Source organism: Thermobia domestica, chromosome 4, assembly GCF_964235325.1.
Source record: "Thermobia domestica chromosome 4, izTheDome1.hap1.1, whole genome shotgun sequence".
NCBI lineage: Eukaryota > Metazoa > Arthropoda > Insecta > Zygentoma > Lepismatidae > Thermobia > Thermobia domestica.
In genome coordinates, this window is record NC_137457.1 from 226,829,365 (window position 1) to 226,847,841 (window position 18,477).

The 18,477-nt window shown below is 37.2% G+C and overlaps 1 protein-coding gene across 1 annotated transcript in view; it reads left to right on the forward strand.

Annotated features, from left to right (window-relative positions):
• Positions 1–18,477, forward strand: part of LOC145683884 (cubilin-like) — a 1,291,374-nt gene that overhangs the window by 471,948 nt on the left and 800,949 nt on the right. The window contains exon 18 of the mRNA XM_081755522.1: positions 11,734–11,924. Coding sequence (XP_081611648.1) covers positions 11,734–11,924 — 191 coding nt within the window. The remainder of the gene's footprint in view (positions 1–11,733; positions 11,925–18,477) is intronic.

The following is an 18,477-nucleotide window of genomic DNA, read 5'->3' on the forward strand; positions in this document are numbered from 1 at the left end:
AATCCTGGATTCATATATATAAAAACATATCTCATTATCTCTTATTATTTTTGCTCTATGGTGATCACTATTGAAATTCGAAGTGGTAGTAAATTTCTACCACAGGATAAAACTTGGAGATAGTCTATTGCGAAGGTACTGAATTCATGCTTCTCGCTATTACCATGCTTGCTCTATGGTGATCAATACTGGAACCGGGAGTTGTGATCAGGGGCGGATCCCGGACGGACTTCTGGGCGGGTTGTAATACTGCTACTTAGAGCTATTTTTACGAGCTCCAACTCTGGGGTGGGTTTTATTTATATATAAAATAAGAGTGTTCTCTTCTGGGGGGCGATCGACCCCTGCATCCCCCCTGATTGTGATACATTTTTCCTACTTCCGGTTTTTGTAGAGAAACAAATGAGTTTCGTTTCACAGTGTAAAACTACGGCAGATTTGCAATCTATGCGAATTGAATATTCAAACTTCAGTACAACAAGTAGCACAACTAAAACTCTTGGTTGGAAATGAAATGAAATGAAATTTTGAGTTTTACGTCCCACGGTTATGCCGGTTAGGCTAAAGGAGACGGTGATAATGAGTAATGAATGAAATGGTGGAATGAAGAAAGTGGGAGGAAACGGGAGAACCCCGAGAAAACCCACGCACACGGTGTTTGTCCACCACAAAGTTCACTTGGCGGGAGCAAGGTTTGAACCCGAGACCCCTAGCAGCAGAGGTGAACGCTCTACCACTGAGCCACCGCGGCCCCCTCTTGGTTGGAATAGATTAATAAGATCAAAGATAGAATTTGTTCCTCGGATGCTGAATCAGTATCAAAAAGCCATTATTAGCTATCACTTATCGTTTCTGTTCTATGGCGATAAAGATTGAAAGCAGGAATGGCTAATTTGAACCACTTCCGGCTTGAATAGAGGGTTAAGGGAGGAGAGGGAATCTATTTTTAGGATGCTAGATCGATTTTAGAAAACTTCTCGATATCTTTTATAGTTTTTGTTCTATGAATATAATTGAGTTGATTTTGAGTTTAACGTCCCGTTCAGCAGCGAGGCTATATGAGACGTGGACCTACTGATTAACGTGGAATCCGAACCACATGAGCTCGAACCCGGGTCTCCCACGCCAAAGGCGCGTACGCTCTATGAATATAAGTATTCGAACCGAAAGTAGTAGTAAATTTCAAGTATTTCCGGTTACAACAGAGTGAAGCAGATTATGACGACATGTTCTCTTAAAACCCTGAATTGATTCCAGAAAATTGGATGTCGCTATCTATTACAATTTTTGTTTTATCGCGACAAGTGTTAACACCGGAAATGTTTAATTTGAACACTTTCGGTTCAAATAGAGTGTTAACGAAAAGTGGAATCTATTCTTGGGATGCTGGATTATTGTTTTTTTAAAAAAAAATCATATCGATATCTCTGACCGATTTTGCTCTATGGAAATTAGTATTACCTATAAAATCAAAAATAGTAATAAACTTCAACCATTTCTGCCCTTGTGGAGTGTTGCGGATTGTAATTGTATTTCCTCTTGAGAACCTTAATCGATTGTAGGTGAACCACTTGTCGCTATCTATTACCAATTTTGTTCTGTGGCGATTAATGTTGAAACTTGTAATCGTTAATTTGAACCACTTCTGGTGTGAATAGAGATCAAGGGAGAAGGTAGAGCCTATTCTTAGAACGCTTAGTCGATCGCGAAAAGCCGCATCACTATTTCTTCAAGCTTTTGCTTTATAAAAATCCGTATTGAATCCCTGTTGAATATACTAGTAAATTCAGCCACTTTCAATTTCGATAGTATTGTGCGTTGAGATGATATATAGCTTATATACTCTTGAGACGCTGTATCGATTCTTTTAAAAAAAAACACTTGTGGCTATCTATTACTATTTTTGTTCTATATCGATCAATGTTAAACCGAAAATGATTATTTTAAACAACTTCCGATCTGAATAGAGGATTAATAGAAAAGATAGAGCTATTTCTACGTAGTTGAATCGATTGCAAAAATCTACATCTCGATATCTCGTAATTCAGTATTAAAATCAAATGCATTAGATGAATCTATTCGTGTTGCAAACCCATGCTTCTCGCTATTTTTTACCGTTCTTGCTCTGATACCAGCTGACAGACGAACGGATGGATAGGCAGACAGATGAACATAGCCGTTCTATAAGACTTCCTATATGTATGCTTAGCATACTATAGTTTGGAAGTACTAACAAATGAAATAAATTCAGTTTGTCTTACAAAAATTATCCGTTTTTCGTTTCTCGGTAGTTTTCTTTTTTCGTTTTTCGAAAAAAATCGTTTTTCGTTTTTTCGAAAAATAATTGTTTTTCGTTTCTCGAAAAAAATTTCGTATTTTCGAAAAATTTTTAGTTTTCCGTTTTTCGTTTTCGAAAAATTCATTTTTTGAAAAAGTATTTTTCGAAAAAATGTGGCCGTCCGTAGTATTCATAGCCGAAAGAACTGAAAAGAGGAAGTGAATGCTAAGCCAGCTACAAGAAGGATGTTGAAACAACGCTTCCACTGGCTAAGAGAAATAAGAAAACAAAAGTAGCTACAGGTTTTTGCCTTTTGAGTACTCATATCTTTTTGGGAATATATACTTGACACAGAATGCCTTCTAAATCTACGCCAGACGTGACCTGTACGCATGAAGGTAAAAAAAAATCGTGGAAAGTAAACAGAAGAGTCTAGTTTTATGCTTCTGTTTTCTAACAGTCAACTATGTGTTCAACTGCAGGAACTGACCTTGATACCTACTACTTGAATGAATGCCTTGTAACAAGAAGGCAACTATAATTACCCATAGGTTTCTTGCAGCTACACAGAGAGCTGTGTGTGTTCTGACACTCACTCTCTGCCTCTGGCTGTGTTCGCGAAAATACTGTTTGCTTTTCATGCTTTGGGGGAAGGGGTAAGACACCTTTACACACCTTCGAACATAAAATGATCGAAAGACGACCGATGTTAATGTAGAGTTCATAGTTTCAAACAGTGGCGTATACTGGTTTGAAAACATGGACTACCACTGACCTTGCATATTATTATTATTATTATTATTATTATTATTATTATTATTATTATTATTATTAATAATAATAATAATAAAAATGATAATAATAATAAAAGTGATATAATAATAATAATAATAATAATAATAATCACAATATGCATAACAATGAACAAAAAGTGGTTGATGTGTTTTGTTTGATCTTTTGTTTTGAGACCGTTAATGTTTTCCACCGTAAATTAAATTCCACCACACATTTGTGCAATTAACTTCTTGTGGATTGCGTTCGTAAAATGTTAATTTTTACCAATGTCACTTCCCTCAAGAGTCGCTTCTGTTACTGACGTTGGTTGTCATTCCGTACCAGTCTACACAAAAATTCCGCAGACATCATTATAATTGTTATGTTTATTATCTCTATCTAAATCTCAAATTTTTGCGTTGTGTTAACAAACGATTCTCGGGGCCTTTTGTTGCGGAGACTTTCGACCCGGGCCCTTTTGATGAGGGGCGTTTTGATTCGGGCCTTCTGGCTCGGGCCCAGATATGGAGTGGGTCAGTGGGTCGGTGAGTCAGTGGGTTAAGTGGGTCAAGTTTTCTGAGTGGGTCAGTGGGTCGTGGGTCAACAGCATGTCCCACCGTGGCCCACTGCGACCCACTACCTCCCGTGACCCACTGAGACCCACCACCCACCATGACCCACTGCGACCCTCCGACTCAGTCTGATTTACCGACCCACTCTGCTCACTGCGTTGTAGACAGTATCTTCTGAAGACTGGTAAATTTGTCTTCGTTTTACTTTCAAGACCTTCATTTCCCTTCCTTTTCCATTTGTTTCTGTCTACTTACCTGAGGTGAATATATCTAACCAAATGAAAAAAAAAACTTCAGGTACTTTTGGATATTGATATTTGTAATTCTAATAATAGCAATAGGGCTTAAACTACTACTTAGCTTTCGAGACCTGTGAGTTTTTAGAGGAACTAACTACTGGAAAAATACATTTTTGAATCACTGTAATATATAAATTATTATACAAAAAATTGATGTAACTATGTGTGCCTGATCATCACGGTCAAATTGCAAAGTCAAATGAAATTACTTTTATTATAAAGTTAGGCCTCAATTCAAACTGGAATGTTATATTGCTTTCATTATAATAAATAATATCCTAAAGAGGTAGTGAGGATCCGAATTTTTGTGAAAAAAAATGAGCATCTCGAAAGCCGTTAAACTTGCGGAGCTGAAATTCAGTGTACTAACTCTTTATTGAAAATAAACAGAATGTGCATTAGCATTTTTTAAAATTCTCCTTTATTTGAAGGGGAGGGTGCACTTTCTATATATGGAAAATTGGTACCGAGTTAGTTTGTAAAAATGATCGAAAACGATCGATGTTATTTAAGAAAAAAATCAGAAACAAAAAATACAATGATTTCCTTCATATATCCATTGCTTTCTACTATAATAATTGCTGATGCTTATGTTTATTATATAGAGCGCTTATAGCACAGAGCAATCAACCCATAAAGTTGTGAGAAAAATAGGCATAAAATTTGTACTGTAAGCTTAATTACAAGGAAATTTTAAGTTTGGATTGTACGCATAATTGTATGGAAAATGTTTCTCTTTTTTTTCCTTTACGTTGGTCTACTTACCTTGATTTGAGACTTTCAAATTTCATCCTTTTTTCCACTGAAAAGTATCGATAATTCATCAAGGAAATAATTATACTATGATAATTTAATTGAAATTCATCGTAATTTGGCCCATGGCAAACGACAGTGCGGTAATTAAAAGCGAAGAAGGAGAGAAATTCCCATTCACTTCTGTACACTTTCCAGGTACCTCGTTCCCTTTCGCTTTCTAGAGGGGGGAGGGAACTTTTTTAATGGCATCAAACCTTCATGTGTAATTACAAAAATTAAATTTATAAACAAATAAGAAATCATCAGTTTATCAGGCTTTAATCGATAATTTATTCACAAGATTCCCTATCGAAGGTGTGGTAGATGAAGTTTTTGTTCTCCATGAGTCGACATTGCTAACTGACATGGTCGATATGAAAAAGATGTTGTATGGTGATAGAAAGATGATACTTCTTGATGAGTATTTCAAAACTGACCGAGAAAAATCGTTATCACACTTAAGCCTAACAAACAGATTGTCGATAAGGAGGTGCAGAATACGGTACAAGTATTATCAATTTGTACGACAGAGTGCGAATGGACATTTCTCCATATGAATTTACAGATTACTGATATTAGAAATAGACTAAGTGCTCAAACATTGTGTAACTTGTTGTTCATCAATATTAATGGCCTACCGCTAGACAAGCTCGAAGTAGACGAGCTAGTTATTTCTTGGCTGAAGGATGGATATTATTCCGCTGCGGATGATTTACCACGAAAAGTTCTTTAGACCAACATGAAATAAACCCGATTTCAGATTTGTTTTAAGGTGGCAAATTACGAGTTATGGAAAATGTATATTTGTATTACTAATGCTTATTTGTGTTATTCAACATTGTACCTAATTTTTAATAAGTCTCTTCTTTGCTTTAGGTAAACTACTTTGGATAAATATTCATAATAATTACAAGTATGCATATTTGTAACTTAAATTTAACGTGGTGTTTTAGTGATTAGACAAATTACAATTATGAGCATACTTTCTGAAAGTGCTCTTACATAGGGTACCCGCGCACCTTTATACACTCTGAAAAACTGATTTTTCAAATCTTTTGGATGAAAACTACTGTGAACTGAGAAACCATAACCTTTTCCGTATTGTACAGGGGTATTTTTCTGTGAATAGAAGTTTCTTGTGGAATGCGTTGAGAAATTAACACTTGCAAGAATACTCTCTTAGTACAAGTATATTTTAGGCACACACTAATTTCTCCCCACCTCGAAGTGCTTCAATTTCTTCACTGACAAACACTTTACCATTTGATATTGTAAAGGTCAGATCCACCGTTATTGTAACAGAGTGGTGCTTGAGCGATTGACTAGAAATTCAAACTCGGATTAGTGACAATTTCACAGTCTTGTTTTATTACAAGTGTAAACTCTTTAGTCAGTACGGAAGAGGCCCTGGATCGTGTTCAGAGTTGATGACGATGGATTTTGGTGAGTCAAAGTAGGTCACAGTGGATGAGAGTGGTTCATGGTGGGTGGTGGGTCAGTGGGTCGTGGGTCAAATTTTCCTTGACGCACGCCAACTCTGCTCGGGCCCTTTTGTTGAGGAAACATTTCGACCCGGGCCCTTTTGACGTTGGCCCGTTTGACTCCGGCTTTATTAGACCCGGGTCCGTTAGACGCAGGGCCTTTAGACTCGGGTCCCTTTGTCGTGGAACCCTTTTGACCCGGGTTATTTTTATGACTGGCGTTTTGATTCGGCCCCTTTGACTCCACCCCTTTAAACCCGCGCTCTTTTGACGCACGGCCGTTTGGCTCGGGCACTTTTGTAGGGGGACCCCTTTTGACTCGGCCCCTTTTTATGAGAGGCGTTATGATTCGGGCCCTATTGTTGTGGAGACCTTTTGAACCGGTCCCTTTTGATGTGGAGCCGATTTCACTCGGTCCCTTTTGTAGCTGGGCCCAATTCGAACCAGGCCCGTTTAATGCAGGGCCTTTTGACTCGGGTCCATTTGTCGTGGGACTCTTTTGACTATTATGGGCGTTTTGATTCGGGCATTCTGGCTCGGGCCCTTTTGTTTAGAAGACCTTTCGACCTGGACTTTTTTGACGCGGGGCTGTTTGACTCCGGCTTTATTTGACCCGTGTCCGTTTGACGCAGGGCCTCTTGACTCAGGTAACATTGTCGTGGAACCCTTTTGACCCAGGTTCTTTTTATGAGGTACGTTTTGATTTGGCCCCTTTTGACTAGGGCCTTTATAACCCGCGACCTTTTGACGTACGGCCGTTTGACTCCGGCCCTTTTGTAGCGGGGCCCTTTTTGACTCTGCTCCTTTTTATGAAGAGCGTTTTGTTTTGGGCCCTTCTGTTGTGGAGACCTATTGACCCGGGCCCTTTTGATGTGGGGCCGTTTTCTCTCGGACCCTTTCGTAGCGGAGCCCCTTTTGACCCGTTCTCATTTGACGCAGGGCCCTTTGACTCGGATCCTTTTCTCGTGGGCTTTTTTGACTATGGCTCTTTTTATGAGGGATTTTGATTCGGCCACTTTTGACTCGGTCCCTTTTTCGCAGGGTCGTTTGACTCTGGCTCTTTTGTAGCGGAGTCCCTTTTGACTCGTGCCCTTTTTATGAGGGTCGTTTTGATTCGGGGCCTTTTGACTCGGGCCGTTCTGTTGCGGAGACCTTTCGACCTGGGTCCTTTTTATGAGGGGCGTTTTGATTCGGGTCCTTTTGACCCGAGTCCGTTTGACGCAGGGCCTTTTGACTCGGGCCCTTTTGACGTAGGCCAGTTTGACTCACGTCCTTTTGTAGCGGGGCCCTTGTCGACCCGGGCCCGTTTGACACAGTGCCTTTTTGACTCGGGTCTTTCTGTCTTTGCCCTTTTGTCTGGCCGTTCTGACATGGAACCATATACAGTATATAACGCAGCAGCTGAAATACCTGGGCAGGTGGCCTGGGGGAGTATGAGTAAATCGATGATCGATCGATCCAGGGCGTACTAAAATTAGTTAGACCACTGTTCACATCTATTTCCTTCTATTCTCTTGATATCATGTCTGGAGATGAATGTTCTGACTAATAGGCTACAGTGGCGAAAGACGATATACGCTATCAATGATAAATGATATGACTGTTAACATAATATATATAGGGAATAAAACGAAAAACTATATATCGGACTCCCTCCCCCCGTTGGAAAAATCCTGCGGGTGTTAGTGATTATGATGTTGCTTAGTTACTGTATTATAATGTTCTATACACGGAACAAATACTTATGTGTTTTATATAATAATGAGAACCTTATTTACATTTATTACGGCTCTTGCTTTACGAGAAACATATTCACGTTCAGCGTAATCAGTTTTCATTCTCAAATAATTACAGTGAGGCGAATGAAATAATTCACGCACAGATTTAGGACTTAGAATAGTGTCTTGCAAACATGTCGTAAAAACTGAAGAGTAAAAAGCGCCAGTAGCAGTAATTAGCTCATTCGTTTCCTATAGTCCCTTAGTGAATTACATAAATCTGACAGATGTTGTATCTCTTTCTTTCTCCTCTCTATACATCATGTTTGGAGATTAATGTATGGATAAATAGGCTACTGAGGCAATTTTAAAAACTAAGATGACAGTGACAGTGACAGATGTTGTGGTGTTTAACTTAACATATAAGGCAATAATACGAATCTTTTCAAAGATGACAGTGCACTGATGCTTCAAATGTGTGCCTTTACTCCATATACCTACGTTATTTCCCTAGTCAAAATAAAAACTCTTCAAAATTAATCACAAATTCTTATGCAACCATCCCTTCCTTAGAGTACTGCGCTGTCACATACCCGTCACGGCGATGTAAAGGCACTTTTGGCGACGAGGATACATTCTGGGAAAATTGCAATTTTATGGTTGCTTTCAAAATACCTTATTAGAATGTATTGAGAATGTTATTATACCGGACATTATATTTTCAACATGTAATTATGTATTTAAACTAATTGCAGTTACGTTTTTAGAGTTTGTAATATTAATTTTTATTACATTTTGGCAAGCGTGGTGGCTCAGTGATAGAGTGCTCACGTTTGGTGACGGGAGTACCCTGGTTCAATCTCAGATCACGTGAGTTTGTGGTGGTTACCAGGTTTTCTTGGGGTTCCTCTGTTTCTCCTACTTTCGTTATTCTCACAATAATTTCATAATCATTCGATTTCATTACCTATCTGTCTCCTTTAGCCTAATGGGCATAACTGTTTGGCGCTATTTTTTTAAAAAGTAATTTCATCTTCTTTTATTTTGTAACGATTATAATATAGCACTTTTATGACTGTATTAATTTGTAATGTTTCCTGGCCTAGATGAATGTTTCTACATGTTTACAGATGCAAATGTTTCTACACGAAATATATATAGTAGGTTCCATACTGAAATTCATACTGTAGTAATCTCCGAAGACATTTTGCAAAATGTAGTTAATAGAATGTATAATGTAAATGATATTAGCTTTACAACAATTCATGATCACCATTCTCTTTTCATAATACATTATAACACGTAATTAGATATAAATTCGTTTAGTATACTTTTCAAGTCTATGTCGAACCAAAATTACTTGTAAATAATTGATGTTTGATGAAAGCCCATAGTACCCTCTCCCAAGAAACCGTGAAGACCAATATATATATATATATATAACCAATAATTCTTACATAAGAGGAAACTGATAATGACTTAACATTGGATTCTATTTAATGTTCAAAATTCCAGAGTTTGTGTTTCTATATATTTCCTTGTGCCACACACATGTCTGACTTTGGCATTTCCATTTCTGAATACCATACTACAGTACTAATACTAGTTTGATGTTTCTTCTGCACTTTCGGACCATTATTTTCTTACATGTTTCCATGTTCTTCTTTAGCATGTGTAGCCAAACGTCGACTATACTTCTGCATTGGTTTTGTTACCTGAGTTATAATCTGTCCCCTGTATAACCTAAGATATCTAAGAAGTTGATGTGTTCAGTAATTTACTAGATACGTAATGAATTCGGCTTTTTGCTTTTTAAATATTTGGATGCTAAAATTTATCATTCTCTTTCACCATATTCGTTATTTATTCCATTAAATCCTCCTTGCTGATTAGTGGGCAGAGTGCTTCTTTCATTCCCACCTTCCTGTTGCTTGGAAACTGGTTGAAAATGTTTGGTTTTCGTGGAATAGTTTTTAACATGCTAATTTCTAAAACCAGGCTCTTAGTACAAGTGCCGTGGTATCTAATGCGAACTTCGCTGCTGTGATTTACATTAAAGTATGATGTTCCGTCCAATTCGAACTGGCAGCTTGTTATTTTAAACAATTGTAAAGGAAAATATAACATTTTCAATAAGTTTCCATTGAAAACTGAACACAATGACCACTCGGGCAATTTGGTACTCTGAAGACAAAATCGTTCTGGTCGGGCCCTGTGCATGAAAGTTACTTTAATATTACAATCTTCAATCTCTTCCGTAGGTGCTGCAGATTAATAATACATATATAATGCCATCATCGTGACGTCATTCTATTGTTTATGAGCTCAATCTTTGGAAGATCCCATTAGGTGTTATTCATGAAAGGTCCCGTTTAATCTGTAAACGTCGATTTCAGGTAGAAAAAGTGAAGTACACTGTCTGAGGCCATCACTTCAGATCCACTTATGTTTTTACATCAATTATGTATCTGCGTTACTTTTCTCCCCTCTTCCTCCCAAGGAATGTACAACTCATTTTTTATATTTACTTCTGATGTCCCATGTTCCTAACCTAATTTCTTTCTTAAACTTGTTTTCTTAGACTTGTGGTAGATACTCTTGCTCCTTGAACCTATTTGAGATCGGTGATTTCATCGTATCTTGCCGGTAAGATAGATAACCATATGAGCGACTTTTCCTACGCTTTGTAGTGCAATGCAACACTTTTAGTTATCATTATTAGTTTATTTTGATTCAATCTCGTAAATTCATAATTAATATGTTACTGACAGAACTCAGTAAGAATACATTCCTTTTCAGAATGCATAAAATTTGTTTATGCTTGGGAAGTCTTAACGTGTATTGTGTGATTTCATCTTGAACTTTTAGTACTCAACTTCAGCGTACTTTAAAATGTCATTTCGTTAATAGTATGTGTTTTCAAGGTAAAACACATTAGACGTGTTTATGTAATCCATATACGTAACGTCTTTAAGTAAAACAGATGTTTCACCAGGAGCTTCGACTCAAAGTGTGTAAATATATATTAATTGAGTTTCCAAGATCACATTAAACAGTATTTACATTTTCGAGAACACTGTTATCAGTTATGTTCTGAGTGTGAAACCACCATAGTCGAAGTAGGAGGAAGGGGGCGAGTGAACGTAACAAATACTTCTCACTTCAATGCTTTTAAAGAATTTACATATTTGAAGCTTCATAATTATTAAGCTATGTGGAATTAGAGATTTTTGAGGTTAAAGTTCCACGACTATGCTCCAAGGCTAAGTGAGACGATCATGACGAGTGTACAAAATGGTGAAATGAACAAAGTAGGGGAAACGAGGGAACTCCAACAAAACTCACGCACACAGTGATTATCTCACACAAAACTCACTTAATGAGAGCTGGGATCAAATCAAAGACTCCACGCACCAAAAATGAACTCTCTTTCACTGAGTCACCGCGGCCGCGATATATAAAATTAGTGACAACAGTAACATGTTATAGAGAGTGTTGCATAGTACAGAAAAATGTGAGGAACAGTTAGTAATACACGTTAATTACATATGAAATTCTGTAATCTGCAAATTTGTGACAAAAGTGGTTACTAATTTCACTTCCAGTAACTTCCTTGTGTAGGAACTTTATTATTTGTATTACAAAACAATTCAGTGGGTATGTACATTTGAAGTGCACCATATAGACATAGAGTAACATTTAGTTAGAATACTCGTAAATCTTAATATGATAGGGAACAAGTAATGCACTTCGTTAAATTTTGTTCAAAAGAAGAAACGAAAATCTTCATTTCTGGGTGTTCTTTTGTCGTTTCAGGAATACCAGGTTGTGGTGGTACTTTAAGTTCGCCAACAGGTTATGTTACTTCCCCTAATCATCCTGATACGTATCATCATAATTTAGATTGTGACTGGCTAATTCGAGCACCGGAAAAGGAGAAGATACTTATAACATTTGAACGATTTTCTCTGGAGTATTCGAGTAATTGCTACTATGATTATGTTGAGGTAATATGCGAATAATTTTCCTTAATTAAATTTTACATAAAATTTCAGCATATATATATATATATATATATATATATATATATATATATATATATATATATATATATATATATATATATATATATATATATATATATATAATATACGAGTATTTTGGAGATAGAGGCTTATACATTATTTTCCTTGTGCAGATCTACTTTAATACAATAAATCGGTCGTTCGTTACGATGTGTGTCAAATAGATGGATACTATTTTGTGTTATGATGGACGATCATATTGTCATTTGGTAGAGAAATCTAGACATATCCAAGCTCATGTAGAAGAAATGTAATTAATATCCACCGTGTTTTTCTCTCATTAGAAGATTTTGTAACTGCATTTACACCGTTTGGCATCGTTCGCAACTGGATTTGATTCTAGTATCTAACAGGGGTAATGCCATTATTTGTTTCAAATTTATTATTTGTGACAGTTGCAACGTTTACAAAATATATGTTAAATTGTTAATAGTTTCAGTGATTTGTATTATTTTAGTATCTTTAAGACATACATTTCTCTTTTCTTTCGTGAGGTAAATGTGCTACTGTCTCCCTCTTTCTTCTTGATCAACACTTAATTCATACCTTAATCAGTGTAGCCCATGAGACTAAATTTAGGGCTGTCTCGCCTTCGAAAGTATATCAGGTTCTATTAGAAGAGCTGTCTCATCTCATACCTTCTTACAAAAATTCAATAGCTCCCCCGAACAACGCTGCAACCGACAATTTCTGTCACATTGAGATTTTAACAGAACAATGATACTGTTATAGAAGTCCTAATTCTATGTAACATCATTTGATATGAAGGCATAGTTTGAAACTGAAAAAGTAAATTTAAAGCTTATACTTAATGAACATATAGTTTTTCCCCGATTTCTGTAAGCTTGGATTATTGTCATTTGCAACGTTGTTCGGCTAAAATATTCAATTGTGTCGTCTCGTCTCGTGGCCAGAACTAGGCCTAATGATAAATTGTTAGATTATATAGGAACAACGACTGGGTCCGTAAATTATCTTAATACAATTATAAGGAAGACAATTGAAATAATTATAAATAGATATACGTAATCTAACTATAATCATACAGAACTATTACGATATACTCATACAATTGGAATGAAAACAAAACCTCATGACGTCTATAAAATTATTATGTATTCAAATGAGGCTACTGTTTTGTGATGATTATCTTAACAATTTTGTAAAATTAGTACTCCTTATTCACAGCAGTAGTTCAACTGCCGTCAGTGTTATATGAAGCTGTATGTTTTAAGGAAATTGTTACAACTCACTTAGAAACATCGTAAAATGCAATGACGCAAACTTTACATTATATTTCTTTACATATACTTTAACATATGACGATCGAGGGCAACCGTGGCTATGACTACTATTTTGGAGATGATACAGTTCCAGATTTATAACACTTCAGATTTTACGACTTCTAATATGACATACGATCACACGACGATTGTATTTATTCCACAGATTATCCTTCAAAACTAAGGCCTGGAAAATATTGCATCCAACAGCGACATATGGTTTCTACATAATACTCGCCTTGTCTTCCATAAAATTTTCAAAACGGCCACTACTCATATTTCATGGGATTATTCTTCGTCCACATATGCTTAGGTGGCTTTCAGTGTATGCTGTCAGTTCGGAGTAGAAGGAACAATGTTCACACCCCCTAAAGCACATAGCAACAAATATATGTTTTGGATAGATTTTTAGCTTGCAGGCATCGTATCCCATTAACATTTGTAATTCAGTTTCATACCTCTTCTGGAACGTACACTTCCATCTTCTGACGAATATTACTTAGGAGATATGTTTATTTGAGATTGAAAGAGAAAATAATTTGAAATTTGAATTTTGGGGCCAAGATCGTTCTGCTCATAATATAAAATTTGCAGCCAAGATGCAAAGTTTTACTTTCCAAAATTTTTCTTATACTATAATTCAAGGAAAGCTGATTTTGCTGCTTGTGTGTCTCTGAACTTCTATTACGGTATCTTTACGTAGTTTCAGTTTATTTATTGTACACCAATATCAAATTTTAAAGGTAATTTTAACTATGTCGTGTTGATATCTAACACTAATTCTCTTATCGTTTGCTACAAAGAACAAATCATTCGTAGCTACTGCTCATGTATAGATGCCGCGCTTTTAATGTTTTTACAATTAAAAGAAAGATGTATTACAAGGAGCCATTAATCTTTATGCAAGATGTGTCACAAACGTACGTGCCATTTTGATGTTGATCCAAACACGTTAGAGGTCTTTAATGAAAGTACACAGGACTGAACTTTAGACTTTAAGGCATAACTATTGGAAATTGCAAATTTCTAGTCCCAACATTCTTTCCGTTTTTTTTTTTTTTCATTGAAAAAAAGTTCTTTTGAATACTATGATATCATAGATTTCACTGTGGAGGACCAACGAGTTGTCATAAAGATTTTGTCTGCACCAGGTGAAAAGGTTGTAGATATTCATCAGTAGGTAAAGGATGTGTATAGGTTAATGGTGGGCACGAAAACCGGTTTTTTGGTTTTTACTAAAACCGAAACCGGCTTTTGAAAGTTTTCGCAAACAGTCTTTTTCACCGAAACCGGTTTTGGTTTTCACCGGATTCGGATTCGGTTTTCTTCAAAACCGGTTACAGTTTTTTTCGAAAATTAGTTCTACTTCTGACCAGAATAGTGTTTCGTTGTTATCCGGAAACCGATTCCGTTTCCACAGAAATAGTTTTATGTGTTTTCCGAAAGGTTTTACCGAAACCAGTTTCGGTGAAAACCGAACCGGTCTTAAAGAAAAGCAAAACCGGTTTTGGTACAAAGCCAAACCGAGTTTTGGAGAAAACCGAAACCGGTTTTAGTGGAAAAACTGAACCGGCTTTGGAGAAAACCTCAATGTCGGTTTTCGGATTTCGATTTTTCTAGAAACCGGTTTTTCCATCCCTATTGTAGGCACGTAACAATGAAAGTATCTACTCGAGCTCTTATGGTTGTCATCGAGGATAACCTTACAAAGTCAGCCTTTCATTTTTGGCGAGTTAGTATATGTATGGAGTTTTACAAAGGGCTTCAGAAGAAATTCTATGTAACATAATTCCCTAGTATGTTTGTGTCGTCCCTTAGCCCTTTCTGTCAAGGTAGGCAAGCTCACATAGCAAGGAACTTTGCTTTGGACATCCTAATCCCATGCTACCGAATTCCAAAGTGTGATCGTAGCCCAGCAGAATCCAACCGAAATCAGGAACCCCAGAAAAACACGAAGGGTTTGAATCTGAACACCCCTACCTATTTGTTGTTCAACCAGAGCCAAGAGGTACCACACAGATGCCCAGCCGACTATTTCCTGAACTCAAGATGATGTCTTACTCGCCCATTTGGAAGGTATCTAAAGGTTTCCCTCCCCTGATAGGGATAACAAGGTCCCAACTCCTGCCTATTTTATTTTACGGAAGAGGTACAGCGTACGTTACCTATAGGAATGGGTGATGTAGTCAATCTGTACCAGCCAGATATTCCCATTTTGTGATTCACCAATTGCTCTCGCCTGGTAGATGCGGTGGTAATAGTGTGCCTCACTCCTGTTTAAGATACCATAGTGAGGTGAAGTTGCTATCTTTGTCGGCCTGAACGTCCTATCGCTTAACCTTTTCACTTTTATTTGCTATTACACTGCCTTTTCTTTAAAATCACATTCCGATTTGTTTTTTTTTACAGTTTGTTTGAGCGTTCGTCCTTTAAAAGGAGATAGAATAACATCATCTTCCTATTGGTCCCCTACTGCTTATGTGTACCTCTACAGTGAACCAATATTGCTGCTACTCATTCTTCACTATCGTAACTTATTTCTGAAGGTCTGTGCTCCGTTAAATTGCTTGGAGCTAAATCTTCTCTTATTTCCGTTTTAACCAAACTTGTGCTACTGTACTGAAGTACTACATAAGTTGAAGTAGCCACTGTAAACATATTATTTACACATAGGCTTATCATCTCTTAAGCCTATTTTTGAATAAAATTTCATTGTAAGGATAATGTTCATTAATATAGTGCAACAATCTATTTGATGGTTGAATGTACGTCAATCGTTCAGTTACGTTCCGAAACAGATCATATATTCTTCTTCCTCTATTGGATGTGTTCCAAGTTCCCTACCACTTGTTCAAAACAATTTCAGTTAGGTTTCGTTTACTATTGGAATTTACGTCAAACGTAGAGGCAATTTTCCATTGATTATTCATTTAGCTAATATGTGATTGCTCTTTTTTGTATTACCAAATGCAAGGTCTGTAATTCCTAGCGTTACTAATATTTCTTCTTTTCAGTCTTATTCTGCGTTAAAGATGCTTCTTACTTTGTTTAGTCTGTGAATATATACACTCGCTCCGTAGGAGGTTGTTGCTGATAGTATCACAATGATATATTTGTAGTTTCTAGAGGTAGTTAGAAGCGACGCTGTCCTATTATTATTATTTTGCTCTTTCTTTTATATACTCCACAAATTATTGGAAATTCAGCTGAGTCATCTATCATCGTCCCTAACTATTTTTTAGCTTTAGTCCCTTCCATTGTCTTATCATCTAGTTTAATGACAGAGTCTCTCTTTAGTCCTTTCATAAGCATGTATGTTGTTTTCTCCGCGGACAATTGCAATTTATTTTCATCAAATCATTCACTGAAAATTCTTATAACGTCGTTTGTTTTGTTCTCTACCTCTCTTCGCGAGTTCACTCTTATTATTATGGCCACAATATCTGCTTACTATTATGGCCACATAAGTTGATTTGCATTTCCTAAATCCATACTCGTTATTATACATCCCATGGCTTTTCTGGAGTTATGTTAGTCTTTCTACCATGATTATTTCCTAAACATTTCCTAATGCATTTAGCAGACAAGGAACTTTAATTTCCCCTTTCTTAATTATTATTACTTCGGAATTTTTTCACGGTTTTCGTACATACTCTGTTTTCGATATTCGTTTAGTTTAGCTCAATTCTTTCAGCCCTTGGAAAATTTCGGTTTTAATCATATCGCCTATTGACCCTTTTCCTTGCGTAGTGATTCAATTGTTTCTACTTAGCTGTTATTTCCTTTATGTTTTTCACACCTGGATGACATTCAATTCTATCCGATAGTCAGAATTGTCTGTATATTCCCCTGTCTTACTCTAAGGGTTTCTAGTACCAAGTTTGATTTCTACTCATTTGTGGTTTTTGCACAGTCTTTTCTAACCAGTGTTGATAAAGTTGTTGGTGACTTTATGTTTTCGTATATGCCATTCCCCATGCTTCCACCATGAACTCTTCATCGGCATATATCTCCCAGCTTTTTATCTTTGCTTCTTTCTTTAAATCCCTTTTTATTTTTCCTATATCTCTGTATCCTTCTCTCTCTCAAATTATATGCAGTAATTCTTTAATATACACAGGTTTCCAAAACTTAAGCATAACGACTGTTCGAGTATATAGGGCACGAAGAACGTAAAGAAGTCACACCAAATGCAACCACCATAACAACATATCACACTTAAAGGCCACACTAACACGGAAGAGGCCAAACTTGAAGGAAAACATGCCAGAAGGGGTCACACAACACAAACTCAAAACTTTGTACTAAAATACTCATACCACAAAAACACTGTGAGAGGCACTGGCGGCATCGAAAACAGGTTAATATGGGATATGGGCGCTCCGAACAGCCATACATGTCTGGCAACGATGTTTCATGCTTACGATCAGGTTAGGGAAGAGCTCTTGGGGTAGCTAATTCCGTTCCTCATGAAGAGCTGTACAGAGCTTCTGGTGTGTCCTGGAGAAGGCTGGTGGGTTCCAATACATCTTCCTAATGCATCCCATTCATGTTTAATCGGGTTTAGGTCAGAAGCTCGCACTGGCCACTCAATATGTTGGATGTCTTCCGTCTCTAGACATTCTTCCACCAGTTTGGCTCGACGGGGACGGGCATTGTATATGCGTAAGCAGAAACTGTGGGCCAAGTGTGCCCCTGAAAAGCTGCATATGGACATGCAGTACCTCGTCTCTGTACCTCTGGCTGTTGATGGACCAGCCTCGAAGATGTGCTGGTCAGTACGACCATTCATCATAATGCCTGCCCAAACAAGTATTTCCCTACCATCATACCGATGCCTTTCCACGATGTTCTTGGAATGTAATCGAGTTCCCGGTTCGTGCCAGATCAGAGTGCGAACTGAATCTGCACTCATCTGTGAACAGTACGCGGCCCTATTCGTTCGGGGTCCACTGGTGATGTTTTCGATACTACTGTAAACGGGTCCTTTTGTGTGTCTGAGCCAGTGGAACGCATGGTGCTAGTCGTCGGTCATACAGACTATTGGCACTCAGTGTCGAGTACACAGTATGGCATGTCATTCTCACTCCTGAGGCGGCTGCAAGCTCCGTTGGCAGTTCTCTTGCAGGCATGGTCGGCGCAGTTACCGACAAGTATCGGTCCTGTTGTGGAGTTTGAAAAAAATTAATATA